Genomic DNA, 26,619 nt, shown 5'->3' on the forward strand with positions numbered 1-26,619 from the left:
TTACTCTGGGTGTGTATGAGGCAATTTTTACAATTGAAAATCTTGATCTGTGGCCATTCTCCAATGGATGGCCCCACACTTTAGAGTATGTAGTCAGCACAAATAATTTGATTTAGTAGGCTACTAAACCAAAAAGAATACACAGTGTTTGGAGAGGGTGGAGTAGTAGAGGTAGATCTGGGAGGAGTTGGGGGAAGAGTGGAAATGAGTACAATCAAAATACGTTGGGTGAAATTCTCAAAGAATTAATACAAATATTATATATAAAAGAGAAAATTTTTTTATCTAGTACACAAAGTTGAACAGATTGAAGATGCTTATATTCAGGCATCATCTATGTTGTTATGATCATGAAATAATGAATACTAAGCCCATGTAAACGTGTATATTTTCCTTATGTAAATTTCCCACTAAAAATTTATTCCATTTGAGGCATAGGTTTTATGCATTGTGGTTTGTTCAGGCTTGCTTTCAATTCCCCAGTGAGATTATCAGCTAAATCACCATCACCTTGAAAAAACGATTTGATGTCTTTGTATATTCTATCTGTCTGTGTCCAGTTTCCTTGGACATCTTTCGTGTGCCCTGGGAGACTGTGAACAATGCAAAGGGGAGAAAGTAAATGTGAACCTGTTCCAGAGACATACAGAGAACCCGAAGTGTGAAGGGGCTTTGATAATTGAGGGCCTCCAGTAAACAATAAATGTGGAATGTGGTCCAAGATAGATGTTCTTATATCATCACTACAACAAATATAAATGTTAGCTGAGTCTGTGGTCTGTGGAAAACACTATTCTGGCTGGAAAAGCAAGGCTTTTAAAAAAAAAGGAGAGAATGGGTTCACTAAAGGGACACCGATCCATGCCGACCTTATTCTCTATACTGTGCGCTGCTTTGAGGATAAGACTTCAGACTGCTTGCAGGTTCCTAGTCACTGCACAATGTGGCGCCTCTACAGTAAAATGTGCCCAAAGGACTATTGGAATTCATGTGTTAAAATTCTACCATTTGATTTTTCTAGTTAATATCTTTAATTTTGAGCAAAAACTGAAGCTAGGGATTATGTAATTCTGTGTCCTTTTGTTGTTATTAAAGGTTCCAATGAGCCCATGGAAGCCTTTGTTGGAGAAGTGACATCATACACATTACACAATCTCAATCCCAGCACTACCTATGATGTCAGTGTTTATGCTCAGTATGACTCTGGACTCAGTATTCCCCTCACAGATCAAGGCACCACATGTGAGTTGTGCATCACTTTGTGATTATAAGAAATGGTGGAGTAAAACTTTCCAGGCCATCTTTTTGGAATTTTACTTTTCCCTAATGTACATGTTTTCTGCAGTATGACATTGGTAGACCATTTTGTGTTTAGTTAAACAAAACATCTATATAAATCTCTAAGCAACTTAGTAGATTATATGCATGTATATAGGAGGAGGAAGTGATATTTATTTGATACAGAGTATTCTATTTTGATATTTAAAATATTAAAGTTATCAATGTTATTTAAGTGTGTATAGTTGTGTTACTTCCTTTTTTGACATTGGATGTTAACATATGTATCACTTGCATTTGTTGATATAATCTCATAGAAATACCAAATCAGTGATTTGTCCCTCAGGTTTTATTGTCCCCAAATTTTTTAATAAGTATTATAGTAACAGCTAGTATTTCAGAAAAGTTTATTGTTTTTTGTAAATGACACATAATTTTTAGGGCCTATATGTTTCTTTTTCTTGAAAATTACTGATGGAAGCCAGATACAGTAGCGCAGGCCTTTAATCCCAGCACTTGGGAGGCAGAGGCAGGGAGATCTCTCTGAGTTTGACCAGTCAGCCTGGTCTATATACTAAATTCTAGGACAGCAAGAGCTATGTAGTGAGACTCTGTCTCAAGGAAAAAAGAAAAAAGAAAATCACTGATGAATGATTTTGTCTCTGCTACATTTTCATATATGTTTGATGTAAGTCTCTTATAACAAGACACTATGAGATATCAAGCATTTATTTTCATTTTCTTTTATTGTGGATACTTGAACATTGTATTACAGTGAAGAGTATGCTTTTTTTCCCCTTTAGTATACAAAATGAATTTATTTTTTTCTTCTGTAGTGTACTTAAACGTGACAGATCTGAAAACTTACCAGGTTGGATGGGATACGTTCTGTGTCAAATGGTCACCTCACCGGGCAGCTACTTCCTACAGGCTGAAACTGAGTCCTGCAGATGGTACGTGTACAAGAAAACAGACTGAGCCTGGGGTCGAAACATCTCACCCTGCAGCCCTGTAGGGTTTGTTTGTTGACAAACCATCATGGAACATGGCCTTAGAGATAATGGATGATAACCCTTGCATTCCCCCCTGTTGTCACAACCAGGAACCAGAGGACAAGAAATCACAGTGCGAGGATCAGAAACCAGCCACTGCTTCACCGGCCTCTCCCCAGAGGCTGAGTATGGCGTTACTGTTTTTGTGCAGACACCAAATCTGGAGGGGCCGGGCGTCCCCATCAAGGAACAGACCAGTAAGCTTTGAGTCACCTGGAGAGTAGAATGAGAGGCATACTGATACCTGTGCAGGCCCTTCCTCCCTGGGGGTAGCGATACTAGGATGATGGTTCCCAGAAGCAGAACATGTGGCTGGTTCAGGACCTTTGTCTGTAGCAACTGTCTTTATTGGTGGTGTTTTAAGGAAAGGGCTTCGGAAAGGAGAGATGGCTCTGACGATAGTGAGCAGGTGAACACATTACTCATGGGGCTTCTCTGAAGGTCCCAGGTCCTCCCTCTGAACCTCTGCTTTCTGTAGCGTAGTTGATCTGAGAGCTGACTGGGGATACAGACTCTAGCAGGAACGGAATCACCCTTCGTCATTGCCAGTGGGCCGGACCTCTGCTTTCTAAGTCTTGATTCTTAAAGGGTTGAAGTACCCCTTTCCTTGTGGGATAGGGAATGTGCGCGTGTTACATTTTTCTAACTATGCCTTTGGAATTCTAGCTGTAAAACCGACAGAAGCTCCTACAGAACCACCCACGCCTTCTCCTCCTCCCACTATTCCACCTGCTCGGGATGGTAAGTGAAGCTCACCTTAAAAAGTCAGCCTGTAGGGATCCTAGAATTGTGCCATATACACACAACCTACAACTGATTCAGAACACTTGGATCCTGTTTCTGCTGAGGAAATTTTACAGAGGAAAACACGATTGCCAGTACCTTGTTCCTCTTTTCTAGGCACGTTTTGGGGTGAATCAAATCAGTCATAAACTAACCCAGGCCTTTCGCTGGGACTCAGTTTCTTAGCAGAAGATCTAACAGGACCTCCCATCTTCCACAGCCACACTGGGGCCCCTTTCCTCTGCCTACTGCCGGCATCAGCAGGAGCTGTGATTCTTTTGGGCTATATCTGAAACCTAATCACTTAGGCCTTTGACTTCAGAATTCCTGGCTTCTGAACTGAGAAGAGCCCCAGATGACACAAAGCTAAAAATATTTCCATTCATCAAAATCTGAGACTCAATTGTCAGCTGCAGTGAACTGGTAAAAACACACTGAGCTATTAACGCTGCTGTCTCAGTAATTTGGGGGCATTTTCTTTGCTTTTTTTTAGTGTTGCATCAAGTTCAGTTCAGGCAAAATAATTGCTGGTTTATTCTTTTCCCACATTTTGGTTTTTAGAAAACATGTAAATTTTTCAAAGCGTTTTTTCCCCATATTATAAGGATCTACTTGGTTGGACAGTTATTAAAACTGCTATAAACTAAAATTAAATTAAGCTTAAAGCTGGGTGTGGTGGCACATGCCTTTAATCCCAGCACTCAGGAGGTAGAGGCAGGCAGATCTCTGTGAGCTTGAGGCCAGCTTGGTCTATAGAATGAGTTTCAGAACAACCAGGGCTATACAGAAAACCCTGTCTTGAAAAACCAAAAAAAGCAAATGAAACAAAAAACATTAAGGTGTAATATTTAAAGGGTAAAATAAGGGCTCTCTTCAAATTAGACTGTTGAAAAAATCGTGGCTTCAGACATGTTAAGTTTTTAAAGAGATAGCTTTGTTTCCCAGGGACATCTTGGATTCACAGCACATGGAGTAGAAAGCACAGTTACCATCGACTCCTGGTCCCTACCCTTCTCCCCATCTATCACTCTCATGACCAGATAGGTGCATTTGTAACAGAGGTTGGAGCTCCATTCACACATTTATTACCATCCACAACCCATCATTTACTTTCCAACTTGCCCTTGAAGTTAGACTTTATATGCTAAGTTTGGATTAACTAAATTTTTCTGAACATTGCCTTAGAACTTGGTTTTTTAAGGTTGCAAGTCCAAAATGAGTCCAATTTAAGATTTTATCTTTTTCTTCCTTCTTTCCCCACTTATGGTTCTGATGCTCTAATTTGAAAGTAAAGACAACATTTTATTTTGTGCTCAATATTTGATAATTATATTGAAAAATCTCCAGACCCACGGATGGCCTTCATTTAGTTTAGGATATTATTGCATTTCATTTGATTCCCTTCATTTATTGTTTGAAGCAGCTTGAAGAATTGCATGTGACACGATGACATCATTGCATAATGAATCTAATCACTGTATCCCAGAGCCAAAACTAAGGGTCACTTAGATAAAGGCTTTTCAACTTTATTGTACATTTGCACCATTTGAGTAGTGAGGTTTTATATGGTTTTCAATTACGTAGTGCCAAGTGATGAGAAAATTAAGGAGATTTGGATTTTCCCTTTTTTTTTTTTTCAGTGTGCAAAGGGGCCAAGGCAGATATTGTGTTCTTGACAGACGCCTCCTGGAGTATTGGAGATGACAATTTTAACAAAGTTGTAAAATTTATCTTTAATACTGTGGGGGCCTTTGATGAAGTCAACCCTGGTGGGATTCAGGTGAGTGTTGCATCACCAGTGAAGACTTGTTTGTAGTGTCCCATTATTTTATTATTAGTAGTGTCTACTCTTTTCTTATTTGTCATGTATACTATTTTCTTTCAACTCTATTAAAGTAGAAAGCAATTTCCTCAATAACTCTGTCTTTTTACCTTTATGGTTTGCTACATCCATTACTTGTGTCTTTGGGAAGGAATTTGGTGCTTGGGATAAACAAATAGTAAAGCAAATATTCCTTTAGCTTTCCTCTTTGTCTAGATGATATTCCTGTTGGAGAATTTAGGAGATTCTAACTCTAATATCCTACTTGAAACTTCCAACAAAGCACATTCCGTGGAAGGTCATCCAAAGTTCTGCACATTAAATGCATTGTCATGTCATGCCCTTAACATGAGAACAGTGGTTGGAAAGGGTGTGAGTCTGCTCTACTATTACATCGCATACATTATCCCAGCCAGAAGAATGTCCATTAGTGACCCAAAGGATAGTTTGTTTTTCTAAGTTGGTAATTACCAATTATATTACTATGGACTCACTTTCAATGTATTTTCTTTTGTACTAGAGTAGGAGCTTAGAGAAGTTTATGTTTCCACAAGAAGCCTCAAAGAGTAATTAGTCATTTTATAGTAACCTGCCACAAAACCAAGATCCTCTTCCACTGTTTCCAGCATACCCATGAACAGCTAAACATGCTCACTCAGTGGCTCTAAACTCTTTGAAGTGATCTTCCAAACTCCTTTGAGAATGTCACCCAAGCTATTATTAGCTATTTCTTGTACTTCTATAAACAACAGCTATTCCATTTTATTAATTTTGCTCAAATAAATGATTACCAATCCTTAAAACAATCCTACAAGGTAAATATAATTATCTTGATTTTGTTGATAAGAAAACCAAAGTCCAGAAAAGTAGGGATTGTCCAATATTGCATAGCTATTGTTGGACAGAATTAGGATACAAGCCTGGTGAATCTTGACTACACACCACTAAATCACATTTTCTAGTAAATCACACTGCTACTAAGTTTGTCATGAGTAGAGATTATGATCATACTATGACATTTTTATTTGCTATGAAGAACAAGTGAGGTCCATGAGAAGGTGTAGGTGTCTGAGAGCCAACTGTTCATGAGTCATGATGGTGTGCTCTGGTTTCCGACACTGGGATATCACTATTACCCTGCTTGACTCATCTCTTCTAACATTTTCGAGAAGAGCTCCTATGAATATTTTGGCATTAATGTAAATGATTGCAGTTTCATTGGAGACTGGAAACTAGAGAAGGCAGTGAGACCACAGCAGTCACAGTTACAGTGTTAAGTATTAAGAGTTAAAATATCTTGTTAAGTCCAAGACCCTTAAGTCTCCACTTTGCCACTGGAGCAACCACTGAAAGACTAAGATCAAACTGGGTAACCAACACTTGTCTCTAAATGTATTTCCTTTCAGGTTTCCTTTGTGCAGTACAGTGATGAGGTCAAGTCTGAGTTCAAGCTGAACACATACAACGATAAGGCTCTAGCCCTTGGAGCTCTCCAGAACATTCGGTACAGAGGAGGAAACACAAGAACAGGTACAGTGGGGCAGCACTGGGGCAGCCTCCTCTTCCTAGGGTTGACAGGATGATGGAAGTCAGCTATCCTCTCCTCCTGATGTCATCCCCCTATCACCCGGCCATGGCCAATGGCTAGCTCTCGCTGAGGTGACACTAAAGCACTCCTACCCCACTCTGCAGGCAAGGCCCTCACGTTTATCAAGGAGAAGGTCTTGACCTGGGAGAGCGGCATGAGGAAGAATGTCCCAAAGGTGCTGGTTGTGGTCACAGATGGCCGGTCACAGGATGAGGTGAAGAAGGCTGCCTTTGTCATCCAGCAGTCAGGTAAGCACAGGCATGGATTTCATGGCATAGAATACTTTAAGTTTTAAGTATGCAAGAGTGAATATAAAAGACCCAAACTGCCAATTTTACTCTATTATTTTGTTATATAGTGTACTTCATAATTATAATGTTAATTTGTATTTAATTATGGAATTAATTGGTAATTCCATAAAAATAGCATGTATTCTTTGCATGAGACGTGATTCAGGGTTGTCAACTGAATCTCCCCACGGAGGGTGGAAGACGACAGGAAACTATGATAATGGAATAACCCTAGGCAAGGCTTCTTGCTATATTGAAGATGAATCTTGATACTGGTTCCTGTGCAAGGAAAGCCATAGGATTCCTCTGCCATAGCTTGTCCTTGCAGGTACAGACTGAATGCAGATTGAGAAAAGACATACTGCAAATAAGAAGTATGAGGTCTCAGAGAGATGGTGTTGGGGCTGATTTTGGTAACCCGACATCCTAAGAGTCCCTTGATAACATGTCTGTTGATTCGTTGTTCAAACTTATTAGAGATAAGAGCAGGCCTTTCTAGGATTTGTATTACATTGTCTCTTCTGCCATTGCCCCAAGCAAGGCCTCAGGTGAGCGTGTTTGGGGAAGTATTCTATGCTGTGCACCATCTGCTACACTCAACAGTGGAGAACTTGGTTACACAGAAGTTGGCATCAGCTCATACAATTATTTGGCTGAGATTGTAAGCCACACTTGGTGTGAAGTCGTTCCACTTTCTTTCAGCTTTAGTTTAAAATTATCATATAAAATAAATAATTTCCCTTATGGAATTTTCATACACATTTAATTTGGCTGCTCCTTTCCAACCTGCTTTTCTCTGCCATCTCCTTGCACGTTCATCCCTGTTTGTTCCCTTCCACCCCTGGTATTCCTCCATCTATTCTCCTGTGACATGTGTTCTATTATTCTCTCTACCCCCTCCCTTAAGGCTTATTTTTCTCTTCTCATGGGTTCTTGTCTAGTTATTAGCCTCTATCTACACTCAGGACATGTGACTACGCATATGTACAAACTAGAAGCTAGGATCTGCTCTTGAGAGACTGTGTAGCATTTCTCAGTCTGAGCCTTGGCTACCTTCCTTGATAGAACAAACAAACTGATGGCAAAATGTGATATCCGAATACAAGGAATTTTGTTCAACCATGAAGAAAAAATGAGTGTTTGTGTCTGTGAATATCTTAGTCCTTAGAGAGCCTGTTTCTTACGATGTCAAGTTAAGCATTTAGAATGAAAACTTTACTTATATTTGCTTAAATAGTAGAATGTTTGTTTCCAGAAAGTGCTGTAGTATTTAAAGGTGGTCAGAGTGCTACCACTGTGCCCAAGTTTGATGAAAAGAAAAATCAGGTTCAAGAATTCAAATTTAAAACAGCCCATTCTGCATTTGAGTGGTTAATGGAATCCAATAGAGCTGTTGAACTTGTGTGTTTGAATTGTGGATCTGTGGAAGATAATGTGTACTGTACAGTCCTTCTGGTATTAAAACTTCCACATTTTAATTGTTAGGGTGTCATTTCTTTTTCTTTAATTAAAAAAAATTTAAATTCATTTTACATACCAACCACAGATCCCCCTCTCATCCTTCCTCTGCTCCCCCCATTAACCTCTCCCTGACCCATTCCTCATCCCCTCTTCCAAAAGGGTAAGTTCTCCCATGAGGGGACAGCAAAGCCTGGTACAGTCAGTTGAGGCAAGACCCAGCTGGGGTGTCATTTCTAATGCATTGAATTTTATAATCCAGAAAATAGAATGACCGTGAAGAGGTGTATGTTCATTTACGAGTACATATTCTTCTCTTAGAGGGAGTTTGTGCCAAAAAAAGTACTTGCTGTCCATGTTGAGAAAATACAGCATGATTTCTGATGCTTTCATTCTTGATTGCTCAAATAATAAATGATGGAAAGAGGATATGTGATTCCCTTGTCAATGGGACTTTGCAGGGTTCAGCGTATTCGTTGTTGGTGTGGCCGATGTGGACTACAGTGAACTCGCCAACATTGCCAGCAAGCCCAGCGAAAGGCATGTGTTCATTGTGGATGACTTCGAATCTTTTGAGAAGATCGAGGACAATCTTATCACATTTGTTTGTGAAACTGCCACTTCAAGTAAGTCATGGTCAGCACAGAGCCATGACCTCATTTGTGAAATGACTACTTATAGGCAGTTTTCCATACTGTGTGGGATCAAGCCCAGGACATAAATAGATTCTGGGAAATCACTTGAAACTGATGAATCATTCATTGCTCTTTTGAGATTAGTCTAAATGTGTGCTTGCCCGAAGTCCATTTTTAGCCTTGAAGATATAATATCCCCCACATGGAAACAAGTCATTTTAATACATCCCTTTCCTACTAGCCCAATGCCTTCAGCTTTGAATTGTGTATTTAGGAGAATTTCAGTAAAGTGGTTTCCTGTTTGTAATCAACTGGTCTCTTGCTGGCTTGTGCTCCAAGAGAACAATAAGAAATCCAGCCTTTCCCCTTTGTTTATTTGTTTTTTTTTTCTTTGTAGTGCTAGATATTGAATCTAGGGTCACTGGTCTAGCATACACTAGGCCAGTACTCTATCACTGAGCCTTGTTCTTAGTTCAGGCTTAGGGTTTTGTTTTGTTAATTTAATTAATTTATTTAATGTGCATTGTTGTTTTGCCTGTGTAAAGGTGTCGGGTCCCCTGGAACTGTAGTTACAGACAGTTGTGAGCTGCCATGTGGGTGCTGGGAATCAAACCCTGGTCCCCTGGAAGAACACTCAGTGCTTTCAACCACTGGGCCATCTCTCTCCAACCCCAGGATTTTTTTTTTTAATGTTAAAATTTCAAGTTCAATTTTGAACTACAGGTGCTAAAGGTAGATTAAATCAGTTTTTCTTCCCCTTAACCATCAGCAACAGTTCTTGTGGTATTAGGTGATGGAGACAATTATGTGAACAGTTTAGAGCACTAAGCCTAGGCAGGGCTATACTTATGTGTGTATTATGTTTAGTAATAAATAGTACATTAAAATGAAAAACTCTGCTTTGTATACATGAATTGCTACTTTCTGTGCATCCATTTAAATTATGTTGGTGACTCATACTTAAAGAACATTCATGTTCCAGGTTGTCCTCTCATCTATCTGGATGGCTACACCTCACCAGGTAAGCATTGGTATACCCTTCTGCTAATTTATTTCAAGATTTCAAGATATTCCCAATAACATAACTGAAATGTACTCATTTAAATCTTCTTTGATGTCAAGGCTTTAAGATGCTTGAAGCTTACAATCTGACAGAAAAGAACTTTGCTTCTGTCCAAGGAGTTTCTTTGGAATCAGGGTCTTTCCCCAGCTATTCAGCCTACAGGCTTCAGAAGAATGCCTTCATCAATCAGCCAACAGCGTAAGTGTAAAAACAGGGGGCTCCCCTTTTCTTGGAGTGGACAAGAGGCTCTTGGAATTGCTGTTGATTTTCTATAATCTTGGAACTTAAGAAGTGCCAGAAAACTCCTTATGGATAATCTATTGTGCTTTCCTAAACACAGGTTAATTATATTCCTAGGGTTCTGTAGCAGCTTGTACACAGAAAACTGGCTCCCAAGCCTCATTATTCCCAGACCCAAACCTCTCAGCCTGGTAACAGCCGGATGGATAACACACTCTTTAATTGAAGGCTAGGGTTTTAGTTTACTCCCTTCTTCTAAAGGGAGGCTGTTAAAACAGGAAGGCCGTTTATTATTTTGAACATTTCACCCCTGTGGTGCCGAAGGGCTGGGTGGAATAAGTGAGAAATGAGAGCAGACGTTCTATCTCGTGTTTCAGACCTTAGAAAACGAAGGGCTTGGCCACAATCAGGCAGGCTGAGGGTAGTTTTTATTGGCATATCCTCTAGCAATCTGTTGGGTAGCTGTAGATGTATTTTATTTCATGAAAGTTTGCACCTGGGTATGATAACAGACATTAATATTTTTTAGTCATTAAAGTGAAAAGTGTTTTATGTTGAAAAATATGTGTTTGCTAAGTCCAGGGAAGAAAAGCACAAGAAGAAATAAAACTTTAAGAAAGTTAGGAAGGGGGAGTGTCAGAAAATAATGTCTGAAATTTGAAATGCATCGGGAAAGCCAATGGAAAGCTAATTCTAAAACCAAAGCTAATTTGTTTTAAGGAGGAGCACATAGTGTGGTTTGACCCATTGTAAATTCCTCAATCTTTTATATTCCTAAGTCTTTTTTTTGAGACAGGGTTTCTCTGTGTAGCTATGCGCCTTTCCTGGAACTCACACTTGATAACCCAGGCTGGCCTCGAACTCATAGAGATCTGCCTGCCTCTGCCTCCCGAGTGCTGGGATTAAAGGCGTGCGCCACCACCACCCAGCTTATTCCTAAGTCTTTTATATTTAGTTATAATGGTTTTCCAGTGGACAGTATTACTCTGTATTTAACTTTTTCAGTCACCTCAAGATGTGAGTTTAAATGATGGTGGCCTATTGTTGCTACAGAAGTCACAACTTTTGACTTGAAGGAAAGAAGAATAAATGTAATTAGATTTTTCTTGTTTCGCCAAGGAAGGAGAAAAATGGGCTAAATGAGAGAGATGGGGGTGATACAGGAAAAAAATTAGAATCAGTATTTTTAACTAGGAACATGAAAATATAGCTCTTAAACACATAAAAGGCATCATGTTAGCTTTCTCAGTTTATGCCCAAGGAGCAAGAATGCATCACACCCTAGGATGTGTTAGTGATACTGCATTAGGACATGGAGCCTCCAGAGAAATCCTGTGCCCTCTGCCTAAGCTTGCAGAGGAACAGCTCCTTTATTCCCAGGAGTCACTCTCTAGGCTCTTGTCCTGCCTCCAGGGAGAAAGGATTATGTAGTATCAGACAGAAAAGCATTAATTCTATTTCAAGCATTCTTCCAGAACAATGGTTTATTCAATGCTAGAAGGACACAAGAGATGGAAATATTTGTCTCACGTCTTTAGAGCCAAAACTCATTTCTGTCTAGTTGAATCACATCCCTGTTTCATTACTAATTGTTTGCATATGTACATGGCCTAAACATGTACAATTGGTCTTGTTTTGGGGTATTTGTAAGTTTATTGGATTTTAAGGGATGAATTTAGAAGTGTAGGAACATTGTGTGAACAAGAGAGAAATTAAAACTTAAAGCCATTTTATTCATTTCCCTGCCACTAGAAATTAAGTATATTTGTGTGAGATTCCCTCTCTTTACATTTTATCTATAGTCATAATGTTTGTTACCTGAAAATGAATACTTCCATGTATCTAGAAAAAATTAGTTATGGATAGGAAGATTAAAGGCTGTTTAGTGCTAATTTTCCACACTTTTGTGACATGATCAAATTATAAGTAATCTATTAAGTGTTTGTTCCTTTGATGTATTTCACAAGGTTTTTTTCTCTCTGTTTTAAGGACTGATGACTATAATTAGATTTTAATACTACCTATAATAGATTCTCGTGTTAAAGTTTAAGATGGTCTCTTTCTGATGAATAATCCCATTTATTTATTTATTTTTCTCTATCCAACAGAGAACTCCATCCAAATGGACTCCCTCCTTCATACACGATCATATTATTGTTTAGACTTCTTCCAGAAACTCCCAGTGACCCCTTTGCAATTTGGCAAATTACAGACAGAGACTACCGGCCCCAAGTCGGAGTGATTGCAGACCGTAAGGGACTTTGTCCTATGTTAAGGCCTATGTATAATTCCTTTTTTCTTTATTTTTTAAAAATAAATTTATTTATTTATTTGTTTTACATCCTGACCAGTTTCTCCTCTCTGCTCTCCTCCTAATCCTTCCCCCACTACCTCTGTTCTTACTCTCCAATTCACTCCTCCTCTGTTTCTGCTTAAGAAAGGGCAGGTGTCCCATGAATATCATCAACAAAACATGGCATATCAAGTTGCAGTAAGATTAAGCACCTCCCCATGTATTAAGACTGGGAAAGGTGACCCAGTATGAGGAGTAGGGTCTCAAAAGTCAGTAAAAGAGTCAGAGACAGCCCCTGTTTCCACTGTTAGGAGTCCCACAAGAAGACCAAGCTACACAACTGTAACATATATGCAAAGGGCTAGGTCAGTCCCATGCAGGCTCCCTGGTTGTTGGGTTCAGTCACTGTGAGCATAGATTGGTGCCTAGCCCAATTTTCATCAGAGAGGCTTCATCCAGCAACTGATGGAAACAGATGCAGACCCACAGCCAAACTGTTTAAACTTCAAATAACATGTCAACAAACACTCAAATGGCATCTTATCACAATTGAAATAATTCTATTTCTTTTTTTTCATTTATTTTTAAAAATTAACGTATTTGTTCTTTGACAATTTTGTAGTATATAGTGAATCTTAGTTCTTTTTACATTGTTTTTGCCCCTTCTTCTTCAGTGTTCCTAGAGTCTTGGAAGGAGTGGTAGATGTCTTGTTTAGGGCTGAGCACTCCACCATCGCTTGATATTGACACTTTATCTAGTTGTGAGACTCTAACCACTGCCTGCAGGGGTATGAAGCTTCTCTGATGAGTCTGAAAGCAGAGCTAAATCCATCATTATGAACCTGAGTATTCAGAAGGTAGTCTGATAGCATGTTCCTTCATCAAAGAATAGAAGTAGACCCCTCTCTGATGCTGGCCTATGGCTTCCTCAGCTGTGGGATCCTGTCTAGGTATACAGTGCCAGGCCTGAAAGCCCTCCCATGGAGTGAGCCACAGATCCAATTAGAAAGTGGTTGGTTACTCCATCATAATTGTGCCACTATTGTACCAGAGAAGACGTCTTCCCTAGCAGATAGTGAACTTCTTTTCAATTTCTCCAACAAGAGCTATTTGTGTACTTTGAATAGGAAGCACACCATGTATATACTTTGACAATGATCTTATCTCGATTGCAGCTTCTAGCAAGACACTATCTTTCTTTAATAAGGATACAAGAGGAGAGGTACAAACTGTTACATTTGACACAGATGAAGTGAAGACACTATTTTATGGAAGTTTTCATAAGGTAAAAATGTAAGATTATCTGAGTCTTATTTTTAGAATAAGAATATGAGCTTAAAAAAAAAACTTAATTATTTTATTGTGTTTAATGTTACACTAAATTAGAATTCTAGCTGTGTCTTTTACAACCAAACATTTATTTTAAATAATTTGATTACTTCAAAAGATAAAACTTAAATAAGACAGTAACTGCCATTAGCATTTTGATATATTTTCACTGTATCTTTCAAAGTTTGAATTAACAATTATATATATGTTTATATGTAATTAAGCTCACATTTTTTTGCTTCTCATTTTTTCAATTTAAGACTTATTGACATTTATGTGTATGTGTGTTTATCTGTGTGAGAATATGCCATATGTCTAAGGCTGTACTTGGAGTCCAGAAGAGGGCATTGGATCCCCCTGGAGTGGGAGTTACAGGCAGTTGTGTGCCACTTGACCTGAGAGCTAGGAACTAAATTCAGGTCCTCTGGAAGAGCAACAAGTGCTCCTAACCATTAAGCCACCTTTCTAGCCCCCCCTACTTACCACTTTACTGTAAACCTTTTTTGTCATTTATTTTGAGGAGCTTAATAATTTAATGGATTATATTTTAATCGGTCATGTTATCATTTTATAGAGTGCAGGCACTTTCTTTAGCTTGCTTGCCTATAAAATGGTACAAGCATGCAAGCAAACTGTAGAACAAACATTTTTAAGTTCAATAATTCACAATAACTGATAAAATAATTAAGATAAATGTGTAATAAATTATTACATGAACACACAGTCAAAAACACCAATTCCTTATTATGGAGTTTTCTAAATAACCACATTAAAGTTCTAAGATATATTTGAGATGGTTTTTTATTCTTGGAGATCTTCAGTTTTTGTCAGCATCTAGAGAATTATTGAAACTTTCAGGTTTCTAAAGAACAATCAGTTGACAAAGAACAGTAATGAGAGTGGATGTGTCAGAAACAAAAGGAACAGTCTAGTTTAGGAATACATTTTTAATGCTGTTTTTCACATATTGGATTGTGTTAACAGGAATACAAGTTATTGTACTAATCACTTAAAGCTTCCCTATGTATGACATACCAAAAGAGCCACATACATGAAAACATGCTGAAGAGCCTTCCTCTTGTTTGAGGTCACTGAGGTCTCTTCTTCCTTAATGATCTCAAGCATGCTTAATTTCTTTCCATAGCATTTTCCAATTCATGAAGTAGATTCTCTTTCCCCTCTGTATTAAAACAAATTAGTTCTTTGGGAATTTCTTCTCAATCTTGTATTTAAAATAGATATTTTGCCATATACTATATCCTGATTATGGTTTTCTCTCTCCCCACTCCTCCCATTTCCTCTCCCCTCCCCCTCCCATCTGGATCAACACCCTTTCTTCATTCCTTAGAAAACAAACAGGCATCTAAGAAATGTTAATAAAATAAAATAAGATAAAACAAACAAATTGAATATGACAAAATATCAAAATAAGAAAAAGAGCCAAAGAAAAAGCATAAGAAATGCAGAGATACACACATTCATACACTCAGGTATACCATAAAAACTCCAAACCAGAAGCCATAATATATTCAAAAGGGACCTAGGGACCTGTAATGTAGAAAAAAAAACCCACCCTGACTTAATGTTATGAGACAAAAAACCTTCAAAGATGCCATTGAGTTCATTTTCTGTTGGTCATCTATTCCTGAACATGGGGTCTACCCTTAAGACTGGTTTGTTTCCCTAGTGAGACTCTTGGATAAAAGTAAGTTTTCATTTGCACGTGACTATCAATTGTCGAGATAGCTTCTGGATTGGGGATGAGTGTGTGTGTGTGTGTGTGTGTGTGTGTGTGTGTGTCTGCTTTTCCTTTCAGCCCTAGGCTCTCATCTGGTGTACAACTGTATAAGCTCTATGCATGCTTCCACAATATTTGAGTCTGTATGTATGCCAGCCCTATTGTGTCTAGAAAGCCTTGATTCTTTGGTGTTCTCCATTTCCTCTGGCTTTTACAATCTTTCTGTCTCCTCTTCCATGAGTTCTCTGAGCCCCAAGGAGAGGTATTTGATGGAGACATCCCATTTAGGGCTGAGTGTTTCAAGGTCTCTCATTCCTTGAATAATGTCTGGCTGTGGGTCTCTGTATTTGTTCCCATCTGCTGCAGGAGGAAGCCCTCTGATGATGGCTGAGCAAAGCACAGACCTATGAGTACAGCAGGATGTCATTAGGAATCATTTTATTACTACATTCCTTTAGCACAACAGTAGTATTTGGTTTTCCTCTAGGTCCCTGGGCTATCTTACCTTAGGGTCTTGGTCACCCAAGCAGTGTTGGATATGGGTCCCATCTTACAGAGCATGCCTCAACTTAAATCTAATAGTGGTTGGTTACGCCCACAAGCTTTGTGCCACTGTTGCATCAGCGCATCTTGCAGGCAGGTCACCATATACATCAACGAGTTTGTAGCTAGATTGGCTTTTACTTTTCTCTTTTCTGGTAGTGTGCAAAGTACCTTCCAGTACCACAAAGACTAATCCATAGAGGTGAAGCCTCTGGGCAGGCACCAGCTTGATCTCTCCATGTTCAATCAGTTGGGTAGTTGTTGTCTTCAGCAATGATACCTATTGTCAGTTTGTGAAGAGTCACTAATATTCTTGATAATAGCCTGCATTGTTTGGGTGTTACCATAGGACCCCTTTGGCCAACAATTTGATTAGATGCAATCCATTCCCAGTCCTGGAAGCTTTGTTTGGTGATGAGAGATGTCCAGTTGGGGAGCTGTCTTACCCCTTATTTGGTGATTTCCTTTTGATTTATTTCATATATGTATATATTATAGGAAGCTTCTAGTGTATTAGGTTTCCATAAGACCCTCAGATGGCCCCTTGTTTTAGCCATCTCCCCCTTACTCCTTCCCTCATCACTTTTCCCCTTCTGGTTTGCTCTTCCCATTTCTGTCCTCTCCCGTGTGTCCATCCACAACAGAATAGATAGTTATAGACTCTTGATAAGGATGGAGAAGGGCTTTTCTAATAGAGCTTAAAGAGGCCATGAGAGTCAATAATGATGACAACAGCAATAACAGTACAGCAATAGAGAAAACCAAAAATCTCCAAGTGCTGCAGTGTAGTATTTCTTGCTTAAAATTTTACAGACCTTGATACAATGTGGTAGATAAGATCCTCCTTGGGAAAGCAAACTCTAATTTGGGGATGTGATCGACTTTGGCCCATCCTTATCCAGTAGGAGATGTTGATTCTGGCAAAGTTCTTAGGAACAGCCTTGGCTCACTGATAAACCTATTAAAATTACAATCGAGTAGCAGGCTGAGAATGACGATCTTATGCTTCTTTCACAGTCACTGAAGATGCTGAGAGCCTAATCTCCTGAAAAACATGTAATCATTTTGTAGCTATTTTAAAAATTTTCAACTTTGATGGAAACCTCCATTCTATTTATGCCCAAAGGGCAGTATTTTCAGAGCTCTATTCTGATAGTAATTAATTATTGCAAATCAAGATAAAATTTTCTTGGCATTGCCTTCCTTGTACTGTTTGTCTTCCTAGAGAAGTGTCCCTGTTTTTCATATTTCTTTCTTCACTGCCTTTCTCTTTTCCCCAAATTCTCTATGTTCTTCTATTTTTGTCTTTTATTTTATCAAAATTTATTGAAAATTTTGTTTGACAATTTCACATATATATCAAATTATATCTCTATATCTATATGTATGTCCTTCCCACTCTCCTTTAGTCCTTCCTATCAGCACTCCTGCTTCATTAATATCTTCTATATTTAACAACTTTCAATTAGTTTAGTGCTCATCAGAGTCTACCTTAACCCATTTGTATGATCCTGAGTTTAGAACTAATCACGAGAGACTGGTGGGCTCACCAGTGGGTATACACTTAGACATTATGCCTTCCCTTCTCCCAGAATTTGTTAGTTGCCAATAGATCAACAGTAAGAGGTAGGATCCTGTGACTTTCTTCCCCATCCATAGCTGACTTTAGGGGGGCCTCACTTGTTTGGACCCAGAGCCAATAGGCACAGCAGCTGTGGGTTCAGGATTGCTGTGACCATGTCTTGCTTAGAAGATGGCATCTTATAGCTCTTGTCTTTGTCTTCTGGGCCTTACATTCTTTCTGCCTCTTCTATGGGGTTCACTGAGCCTTAAGGGAGTGGTATAAATGTCTTATTTAGGGCTTAGCTCTCAACCATCCCTTGTTCTCAGCATCTTGTGCAGTCAAGGGTCTCTCATTCATCTTCATTCACTTCAAAGAGAAACTTCTCTGATTGAGAGCAGCCTTTGTTTGGGATGTGCTGGGCCAGACCATGTATAACTTTTTTTCCCTTGTACTCTACCATTTTAAAGTTCTTTACTTTTACAGTGTTTTCTTTTTCATTTTCAACACCATTCTTATTTTATTTTAATTTTATGTGTATGAGTTTGCCTGTGTGTATGTGCACTACATTCATGTATGGTGCTCAACAAGGCCAGAAGAAAATATATGATCCTGTTGAACTAGAACTTCAGGTGCTTGTTAGCCACCATTTGGGTGCCAGGAACTGAACTCAGGTCCTTTGAAAAAGTAGCAAGTGTTCTTAACCATTGAGCCATCTCTCCAGTAAATCTCCCAGTTAAGTAACTTTTATCCATAAGGCGTTGTGGCCACCCGACATAAAACTTTTACGAATTTTTTCTTTGACTACTTCCTATATTACAGAATGAATTTGGGTTACTGTCACCTCTCACCCTCTTTCGCACTCCCTACCCCCACTTCCATCAGTGCCCCTGCTCTTTACAAGTCCCTTTCTCACACTCATGTCTTTGTGTTTTGTCTTGAGACCATTTAAGTTAAACCATTGCATGGATGGAGAGGACTCATGGGACCAGAGCCTACCCTGCTTCATAGTTATTAGCTATCTGTGTGACTGAATTTCAAACTATCCACTGGGCCCTGGAGGACTCACTTGTGATGTACATTGGAGACAATGACTATTCCCCCCGCCCCAATCTACTAGTTGCGAATAACTATTAAGCAGGGCAGGCTCTGGTCCCATGAGTGCTCCCCATCCATGCTTGATTGATGACAGACTGAAACTTCTTCAGGCCCAATGCAGGCAACTGTAATCTTGAATTCTTGGGCCAGTGATCTACAGATGAAGAGTCCATGTTGAAATGTAATTATGCATAACTTTATAATGCAGCAAAAAGAGTGAATAAATTATAGCAAAATGTGTTCTTAAGATGTGCTGGTTTATGGTTCACAGTGAAAGATCAGTATATTTTGAATGATATAAATTAAAATGGTTTTGATTTTGAAATAATCCTTGTAAATGTTTGTTTCTGTCATGGTTCATTTAAGGACACATAAAAAATTTAAATTTTTGTTAGATACTAAATATCCTAGAAATGCTTATGTGATGTTTTTGAGTTCAATATTAGTTGACTATCTCACAGATGTTTAAACTCTATTTTTAGTAAGCTATGAACCACTTGTATATAAAAACATGTAATTCCTATTTATCATAGATGTTATGAGCCAGTGCTTTGGTAATGACTCCTTGTAAGAAAAATATTTAGTTTTAAACTAAAACTTTAGAAAAATTTCTTATTTTACCTGCTCCAGAGCAGTTAAATCCATTTCTGCTTTTTTTAATCTTCTGTCAAACTTTTCACAGTAATCGCCAAATTCTTGCTTAAGTATTTGTGCTGAGACAGTGGAATCCATGAGCGTAACTGTGAAGCCAACAGCTACATGCAGTCATTCTCTTCCTAGCTTCAATACAAATGCTTTGCTAATTTTCTATACCAATAGACTTCCTGATGTCCCTGTTCTTCAACAGCAGGTGCAGAATAATCAACATGCACACCTTTCCTTAAATGAATCTTGAGTTCTGTTGATTTCCAAGTTTGACTCTAAATAATGTGCCAGCTCTTACTATGTTAGAGAGCTGTGAGATAGACAGCTTATTTGTGAATGGGAAGGGTGAACAAACCAGGTTTGACATCAATGGGAAATATCTACAGCTCATTTGTACTGAGTGAAGTATATTAGTGGTTTATTAAACCCATATTTAGATTTTTTTTTTACAGTTTACAAAGTTCTTTCATGCACTACATCCTCTCTGGTTGTCTCAAAGAAACCACAGAATGGGAAATTATGAAATTATGCCCATGTACATGGATGATAGATTCTAAAATTTAGTGAGTAACTAGTACCATTTCATAGGACATCATCTGAAACTTGGGTTCTTGGTTTTTTTTTTTTTAACCCAAGACTCTTGGCTTGGGATGAAGTGGTTTGAGAAACAATTTATAAAGAATGTAATATAAAGTATGCAAAAGTCAGCTTATTTTTTTTGAGAGAAATTTTATAATGGAAATTAATTATCTTTTTAGGTCCATATTGTAGTGACCTCAAAAAGTGTTAAGATTTATATTGACTGCTATGAAATTGTAGAAAAAGACATCAAGGAAGCTGGAAATATCACAACTGATGGCTATGAAATTCTTGGAAAACTTCTTAAAGGAGAGAGAAAATCAGCGACAGTAAGTAATATATTTTGATATTTTTGATATTTAGTGCCTTATAGTAAATAAGATTGAAATGGTGTTTTCTAAATCTCTCAGCAAATTTTATCTATCTATCTATCTATCTATCTATCTATCTATCTATCTATCTATCTATCTATCTATCATCTATCTATCTTCTATCTATCTATCTATCTATCTATCTATCTATCTATCTATCTATCTATCTATCTATCATCTATCTATCTATCTATCTATCATCTATCTATCTATCTATCTATCTATCTATCTATCTATCTATCTATCTATCTATCTATCTATCTCTATTTCCCTCAGTGAATTTTAAACTGTTACATTTATTTGTCAGTTTGAAGGTGTGGGAAAAATTATAGTCAGAGAACTTGCTACCAAGAAAACAGTATAATGTACTTTTTTACTACTGAAGTCAAAATAAGTTCTCCAGGCACCAAGAAACACCATGTAATCTCTGAAAACAAGGTCATGCTGGAAAGAAACAAGGCAAATTACTGCTTACATATCCAGCGAGGTCACAATAGTTCAATTTTTCAAAATAATTGTTAGCCTGAATTTGTGCAACTGGGACATGAAGCCTCCGTGACCATTAGCTGTGCCTGTCACTCACAGAGAGGTCTGTCTTAGAAGGATTGCCATGGCAGTGCAGCCAACTGCCACCGGATCTCAAGTTTCATTGCCTTGGGTTTAAGGAAAGCACGTAGCCTCTATTCACAATGTGATCCAGAAGTGGAGACTTAAGTCTCAAGCTTTCACTATCCCTGGCTCATTAGACATACTAAATGTCAACCAATAAACATTGTCTTAGAAGCTAACAGTTTTGGCTTCTGTTATTATTATTTTTGAATGTCATTATTTTAGTTTCTTTCTGTAGACAAGATGTTCTTTTAGATTTGAAAGGGAAGTTTTTTTGGCTATAATAGGGGAACAATTAGTTTGAATTTAATAGAATCATGATAAGCCCAACATTTTAATGAATATTGGCTTTGGTATTTAAATAAAGTTATCATCAGATATTTTTATTCATGTCCTTCCCCCTTTTTTGAGACCTACTGAGTTTAACCAAGATTGGCTGTGTGACCATAGGTTTGGAACTATCCATTAGTATCCTGTGGATTCATTAGTGGTTATGTAACTGAAGATGATGTCTTCCTTTTCTCCAGAATTTATCAGTGGCTAATAGCTAATAGGGAGAAATGGAGCCATGTGAACCCCCAGTCTTGTGCAGGCCCGTTGCAACCAACCACAGTTACTGTGAGATGACTTCATTGGCTGTGTAATGCTCAGATGACAGCATTTCATAGCTCATTGCCCTGTCTTCTAGACAGTACATTCTTTCTACCCACTACTCTGCAATTTTTCCCGGGCCATGGCAGAGTATAAGAGGGAGAAATAGAGAGTGTAGCATATATGTCCTGCTCAGGACTGAGCACTCACCATCATGTATTCTCAGCACCTTCGGCAGCTCTGCATCCACTGCCATTCATTGCAAAGAGAAACTTCTCTGATTAAGGCTGGGGATCCCATTTGTCCATAAATATTTAGATGGCAGATTAGTACCACGACAATTTAAAAACTAAGAACTACTCAGTCAAAAGTATTTTGACTGGGATTACAGTTTGACTTCCCTCTAGTGGAGCACACCTCAGATCCCATCAGAGAGCAGTTGGTTACTTGCTTGGTGGGTTTGGTAATTGTAGTTGGGGAGTTGATAGCTGGGTGAGATGTCAACGTCTTTTCTCCTCCAATACCCTATATGGTACCTTCTGGCTGCGGAGAGGAAATGATCACCACATATTTAAAAGAATGGCTGTGTCTAGACAGCCTTTGTCTTTTTGTCTAAACAGTTCTATCTTAAATTCTAGAAAGTCAAAAGGCACGTGCTTCACTGAAGTAGTTCAACTGAGGGCTGTAAAAATTATTAGTCTATTTCTAGATAATAATTTCTAAAGCAAATGTCATCAACTATAGAGTAAGGTGAAAATTTCTTTAATGTTACTTTTCTACAAAGACATGTCTTTAAAGATTGATTTAAACTTGTGTAGTATTCAAATGAATTTGAACACAGGAATGAATGTTCTTTAATACTTCACTCAAGCATATATTTTCAGCAAGTGGATAATAAACAGGGTCTGGGCAGATGCAGTTTTTGTTACTGTCCCTTTTAGCTACACATTTTCATGCTTCTCCTTACCACATAAGCCTAACAGTGCTCTCAGGAGTCAGCTCTAGAGAGAATCTGCCTGAAGTTGGCAAGAATAAAATGTTTAAAATGTCTTCCTGCCTGCTTAGCTGATGTGGCTTTTGGTTGTTTGCAGTTCCAAATCCAGAGCTTTGACATTGTCTGCAGCCCGGTGTGGACCAGTAGAGACAGATGCTGTGATATTCCCTCTAGGGTGAGTAAGTCCTGTCATTACTTGTCCCCGAGAAGGAGCCTCATGATGCAAATGGTCTGGGAGAGGAAATAACACTCAACAGCTGCAGCTCTAGATAGGATCCCAGGGATGTGGAATGTGTGCGTGCTTTTCAGCTAGCACTGCCCTGGCTTATGTGACCCTTTGCTAGAAGGCTAGGCATGCACAAGACCATATCTGGAAATTCTCTCAACAACAGCCAGGAAGGTCATATCGAGCCAGTGTGTTTGATAAACCTACTTACCGCAGACCTCCTACTGTGTAACAGCCTTTTACTGAATAAGCTATCACTTTTCTGGATTACTAACAATCTTCTGATGGAAGGAATGCATACATACATACATATATACATACATACATATGTGTGTGTCTGTATTATGTATAGGTGGTGGTAATAGTTATAAAGTTCAATGTTGGTGATATAAGACTTTTGGCAGGCACAGCTACATACATCTGCTAGATAAATGATGCTATTAAATACGTAGTGAACATTTATTATAATGCATCAATCCCTCAATATGCTAGGGCTGTAGCAGTAAAAAGTGAGTGTCTGTGAAAGGCAATGAGAGAAATTAACAAATAGATGTATTGGTTCTCCCTGATTCTGGGCTTCTTATCTGTGGATTCAACCAAATACAGACTGGAAATATCAAAAAGACTGTATCCATTGAACTTATAAACATGTTTTTGCTCTAATGCTTTCCTAACAGATATTTATCAACCTCACGCAGACTTTTTCTTGCCATTATTTCCTAAATAGCGTTAGGTAACAGCTATCCATAGCACTTATGCTGTACTAAGTAATCTAGACATGTTCTGAAGTATGCAGGGGGTATACTTAGGCTGCATGCACAAACTGCAGCATTTTAGACGAGGAATTTTAGTATCCTTGGGTTTCAGTATTTCCAGGAGGTCCTGGAACAAATAACCGCCAGATACCTAGGGGTTATCTGTGTGTTATGCTGCACAGTGGGGATCCTAGGATGAAAACCAAGTCAAGCTGAAGGGAGGGGGAGTGATGGCAGGTGCCATCAACTTTTGGTCATGAGAAAGTTCAGCGGAGATCCCAGTGAAGCGAGGGAGCAAACTATGTGGATCGCATAGGAAGACACTCCAGCCCTAAGGCCCATAGAGTGCTCCAATTTATCTGATAAGCATGACATGGATGGGTAGTGCTGGGCCACTGTGAAAGTGAGGTAGGGAAGTGGCACACATGGGATGCACATGCTGGTTTACAGAATAGGGAGAGTCTTGGCGACCGCGGAAAGAAAGGGCTTTGCATTTTTTTTCCTGAATAAAATAGGAGTTGATGTTTAAGACATAGAGCGTTTCTACAACAGGGATTAACAAAAATTGGGCTAAATTACCAGTTGACCTACTAATCCTGTCAATATTACTTTGTTGTGTGTGATTTGCTCAAGCAAAGCACAAAGGATCTGAGAAAGTTCCAATGTTAAACCATTTATAAGTGATGATAATGAGCAATTATTTCTTCCAGTTGGGAAACAGACTCTCATGTATGTAAATAGAGCTAGTAGATGGGATGTCATCCTCCACTCCTCACTGTGTTTATATGCAAATAACCTTTTCAAAAATTGCAGAGAGATGAAGCAAAATGCCCTGCTCTTCCGAATGCTTGCACATGTACACAGGACAGCGTTGGACCTCCAGGCCCTCCAGGCCCTGCAGTAAGGAGACCAAAATAGTTACTTATCACTATTGTTTAGCTATGAAATACTTTGGAGGAGAATCTTTGGAATGATCACCCATTTGTCAGTATGAAGGCCATAAAATGCTTTTTATCCATTTGTGTTTTCAGTGATAGAATATGCTAAACTTCCAGCCATCTTTATAACAGATTTTGAGATCTGAAATGAAGTAAATCAAAAGGAAAATTTGGGAGCTGTCAAGATGAGTCAGTGGCTAACTGTGCTTACTGCCAAGCCTAATGACCCATGTTTTATCCCTGGGACCTACAAGGTGGAATAAAAGAACCAACTCCTGCAAGGTGTCCTCTGGCTTCCATTCATGTGCCATGGAATACATACATAAATGTAGTAAGAATTCTTTTTAAAAAAGAGGATAATTTGGTCCTAGTACTTGGCCCATTTCTCTAGCCACCCAGGGATAACGACATTGGCACTCTTCAAGATTTTTCTCTTAAAAACACAAGTTTGGGTTTCCACCTGCAAATTCAAGGGCTTGGAAATGTCTTACATTTCCTGAAAGTTTCTTGTATGAATGGAAATGAGCCATGGTTTGGAAAGCTGACGAAGATCAACTAACTTAGAACCTAGAACATATGCACCTGGCATAGACACACCAATGAGCATAACATATGAAGACTCAACTCAAATATATGGTCATATTCTAAGTGCTGGGAGAAAGTACTAGAGTTTGGAATAACTTGAGTGGAGAGACTATGACCAGATACTATGCAATGGGGATGGGAGACTAAGAAAATTCGAAGTGAAACATTGAAGACCACAGTTATGGTAGAGCACACTGATCAGTCAGTTCGTAACTCCTCAATTTGGGAATTGATTCGTAATACCTGACTTCAGCTCCATTGAAGAATAGAAGTCATTGCTCTAACCTCATTGGTTTTTTAAGACAATAGGTCATTGATATAGGAGCAACTCAAAGATACCGAGAATATCAATCCTTGTGATACTTGGGTTCTAGCAAATAATTTACTTTAGGTTAATTACAAAGCAACTTTTAATAGATTCAAATGTCACTGGAATTAGTATCATGAATCTGATATGTACCTGGCATATGTCTTAGATCTGATAGATACTTTTCAGGTCTTTTTCCCCCTCCAGTTTTGAGGTACCATTTTCTGAAGTCACTATCATATTTATTTTGACTTTGTTTGTTGGTCTTTGAATTCTTGTTTCTTAAGTGCATGCTCTGAGATCCAGAGAGATTTGAATATTTTCCTTGAAGAATATATTTTTTTTTGTTATTTTCCTTCAAGAATATAATTCATATAATTCTCAAATGCATTTTTCTTTTTATTCAAGTGCTGTAAGTATAATAAGAAGAAACAAAGAATGCACAAAGTTTTGAAATTCTATTTTTCTGTGTGTTTGTATGATACAAATTTATTTCTTAGCCATGCTGGAGCTCAAACCAGAGCTTTACACATGCTAAGCAAGTGATTGGCCACAGAGCTGCATACCAGCTATGACATGACAGTTTTACTTCAATATTTTGCAAATAGCCATGGAAGTACTGACTGTTTAGGGACTGCATTCCTTCTTGAAACACTATTTTTATATGTCAATTTCTATTTTCCTTGTGCTCACACTGAAATGTGTTCTTTCTTCGTGTTTTAGGGAGGACCTGGTGCAAAAGGTCCCAGAGGTGAAAGAGGAATCAATGGGGCAGTTGTAAGTATATTTTAACACTCCAAATAGTTGTCAGTAAGTTGAAGTCTAGTTGTTTGAATTTCCTTGGAGGTGGTATTTGACCTTAGTTTAGTGTACCCCAGGTCACATCACCATCCTTGACATAATGAGCTAGTATTGTAGATTAAATCTAATGAAATTTGAACTTTGAGTTCTTGGGAATCTCTGAATGCAGCACATATTATATAATGTTTTTTTTTTCACTTTAAAAAGTCTACTTTTAATAGGACTTTTATTGAAACCTGAGTGTTCTTGTGAATTCGGTGCACATCCTACCTTTTAAATGTGTAGTAAAGAGGATGAAAGAATGGGATCAACACAGTTTTATACAAGTATATATTTCCAGAATGTTTATGAAGACTAGGTGATGATGCTTCCAGGCTATGAAGAGAAGCTTTAGAATGTTCCCACTGAGGGTATTACATCACCCCCTCCCCTTTCTCTTTTACTCCT

At 38.4% G+C, this 26,619-nt stretch overlaps 1 protein-coding gene across 3 annotated transcripts in view; it reads left to right on the top strand.

Annotated features, from left to right (window-relative positions):
- Nucleotides 1–26,619, top strand: part of Col12a1 (collagen type XII alpha 1 chain) — a 114,693-nt gene that overhangs the window by 72,492 nt on the left and 15,582 nt on the right. For all 3 annotated transcript variants that reach the window (XM_042281395.2, XM_006980038.4, XM_076576788.1), the window contains 16 exons: nt 1,096–1,242; nt 2,115–2,231; nt 2,381–2,527; nt 2,997–3,071; nt 4,754–4,893; nt 6,342–6,465; nt 6,628–6,771; nt 8,733–8,897; nt 9,889–9,927; nt 10,029–10,167; nt 12,318–12,460; nt 13,678–13,787; nt 20,175–20,324; nt 22,658–22,735; nt 24,355–24,441; nt 26,095–26,148. In XM_042281395.2, the coding sequence (XP_042137329.1) occupies nt 1,096–1,242; nt 2,115–2,231; nt 2,381–2,527; nt 2,997–3,071; nt 4,754–4,893; nt 6,342–6,465; nt 6,628–6,771; nt 8,733–8,897; nt 9,889–9,927; nt 10,029–10,167; nt 12,318–12,460; nt 13,678–13,787; nt 20,175–20,324; nt 22,658–22,735; nt 24,355–24,441; nt 26,095–26,148 (1,859 nt within the window). The remainder of the gene's footprint in view (nt 1–1,095; nt 1,243–2,114; nt 2,232–2,380; nt 2,528–2,996; nt 3,072–4,753; nt 4,894–6,341; nt 6,466–6,627; nt 6,772–8,732; nt 8,898–9,888; nt 9,928–10,028; nt 10,168–12,317; nt 12,461–13,677; nt 13,788–20,174; nt 20,325–22,657; nt 22,736–24,354; nt 24,442–26,094; nt 26,149–26,619) is intronic.

This window comes from Peromyscus maniculatus, chromosome 7, assembly GCF_049852395.1.
Source record: "Peromyscus maniculatus bairdii isolate BWxNUB_F1_BW_parent chromosome 7, HU_Pman_BW_mat_3.1, whole genome shotgun sequence".
In the NCBI taxonomy this organism is placed as follows: Eukaryota; Metazoa; Chordata; class Mammalia; order Rodentia; family Cricetidae; genus Peromyscus; species Peromyscus maniculatus.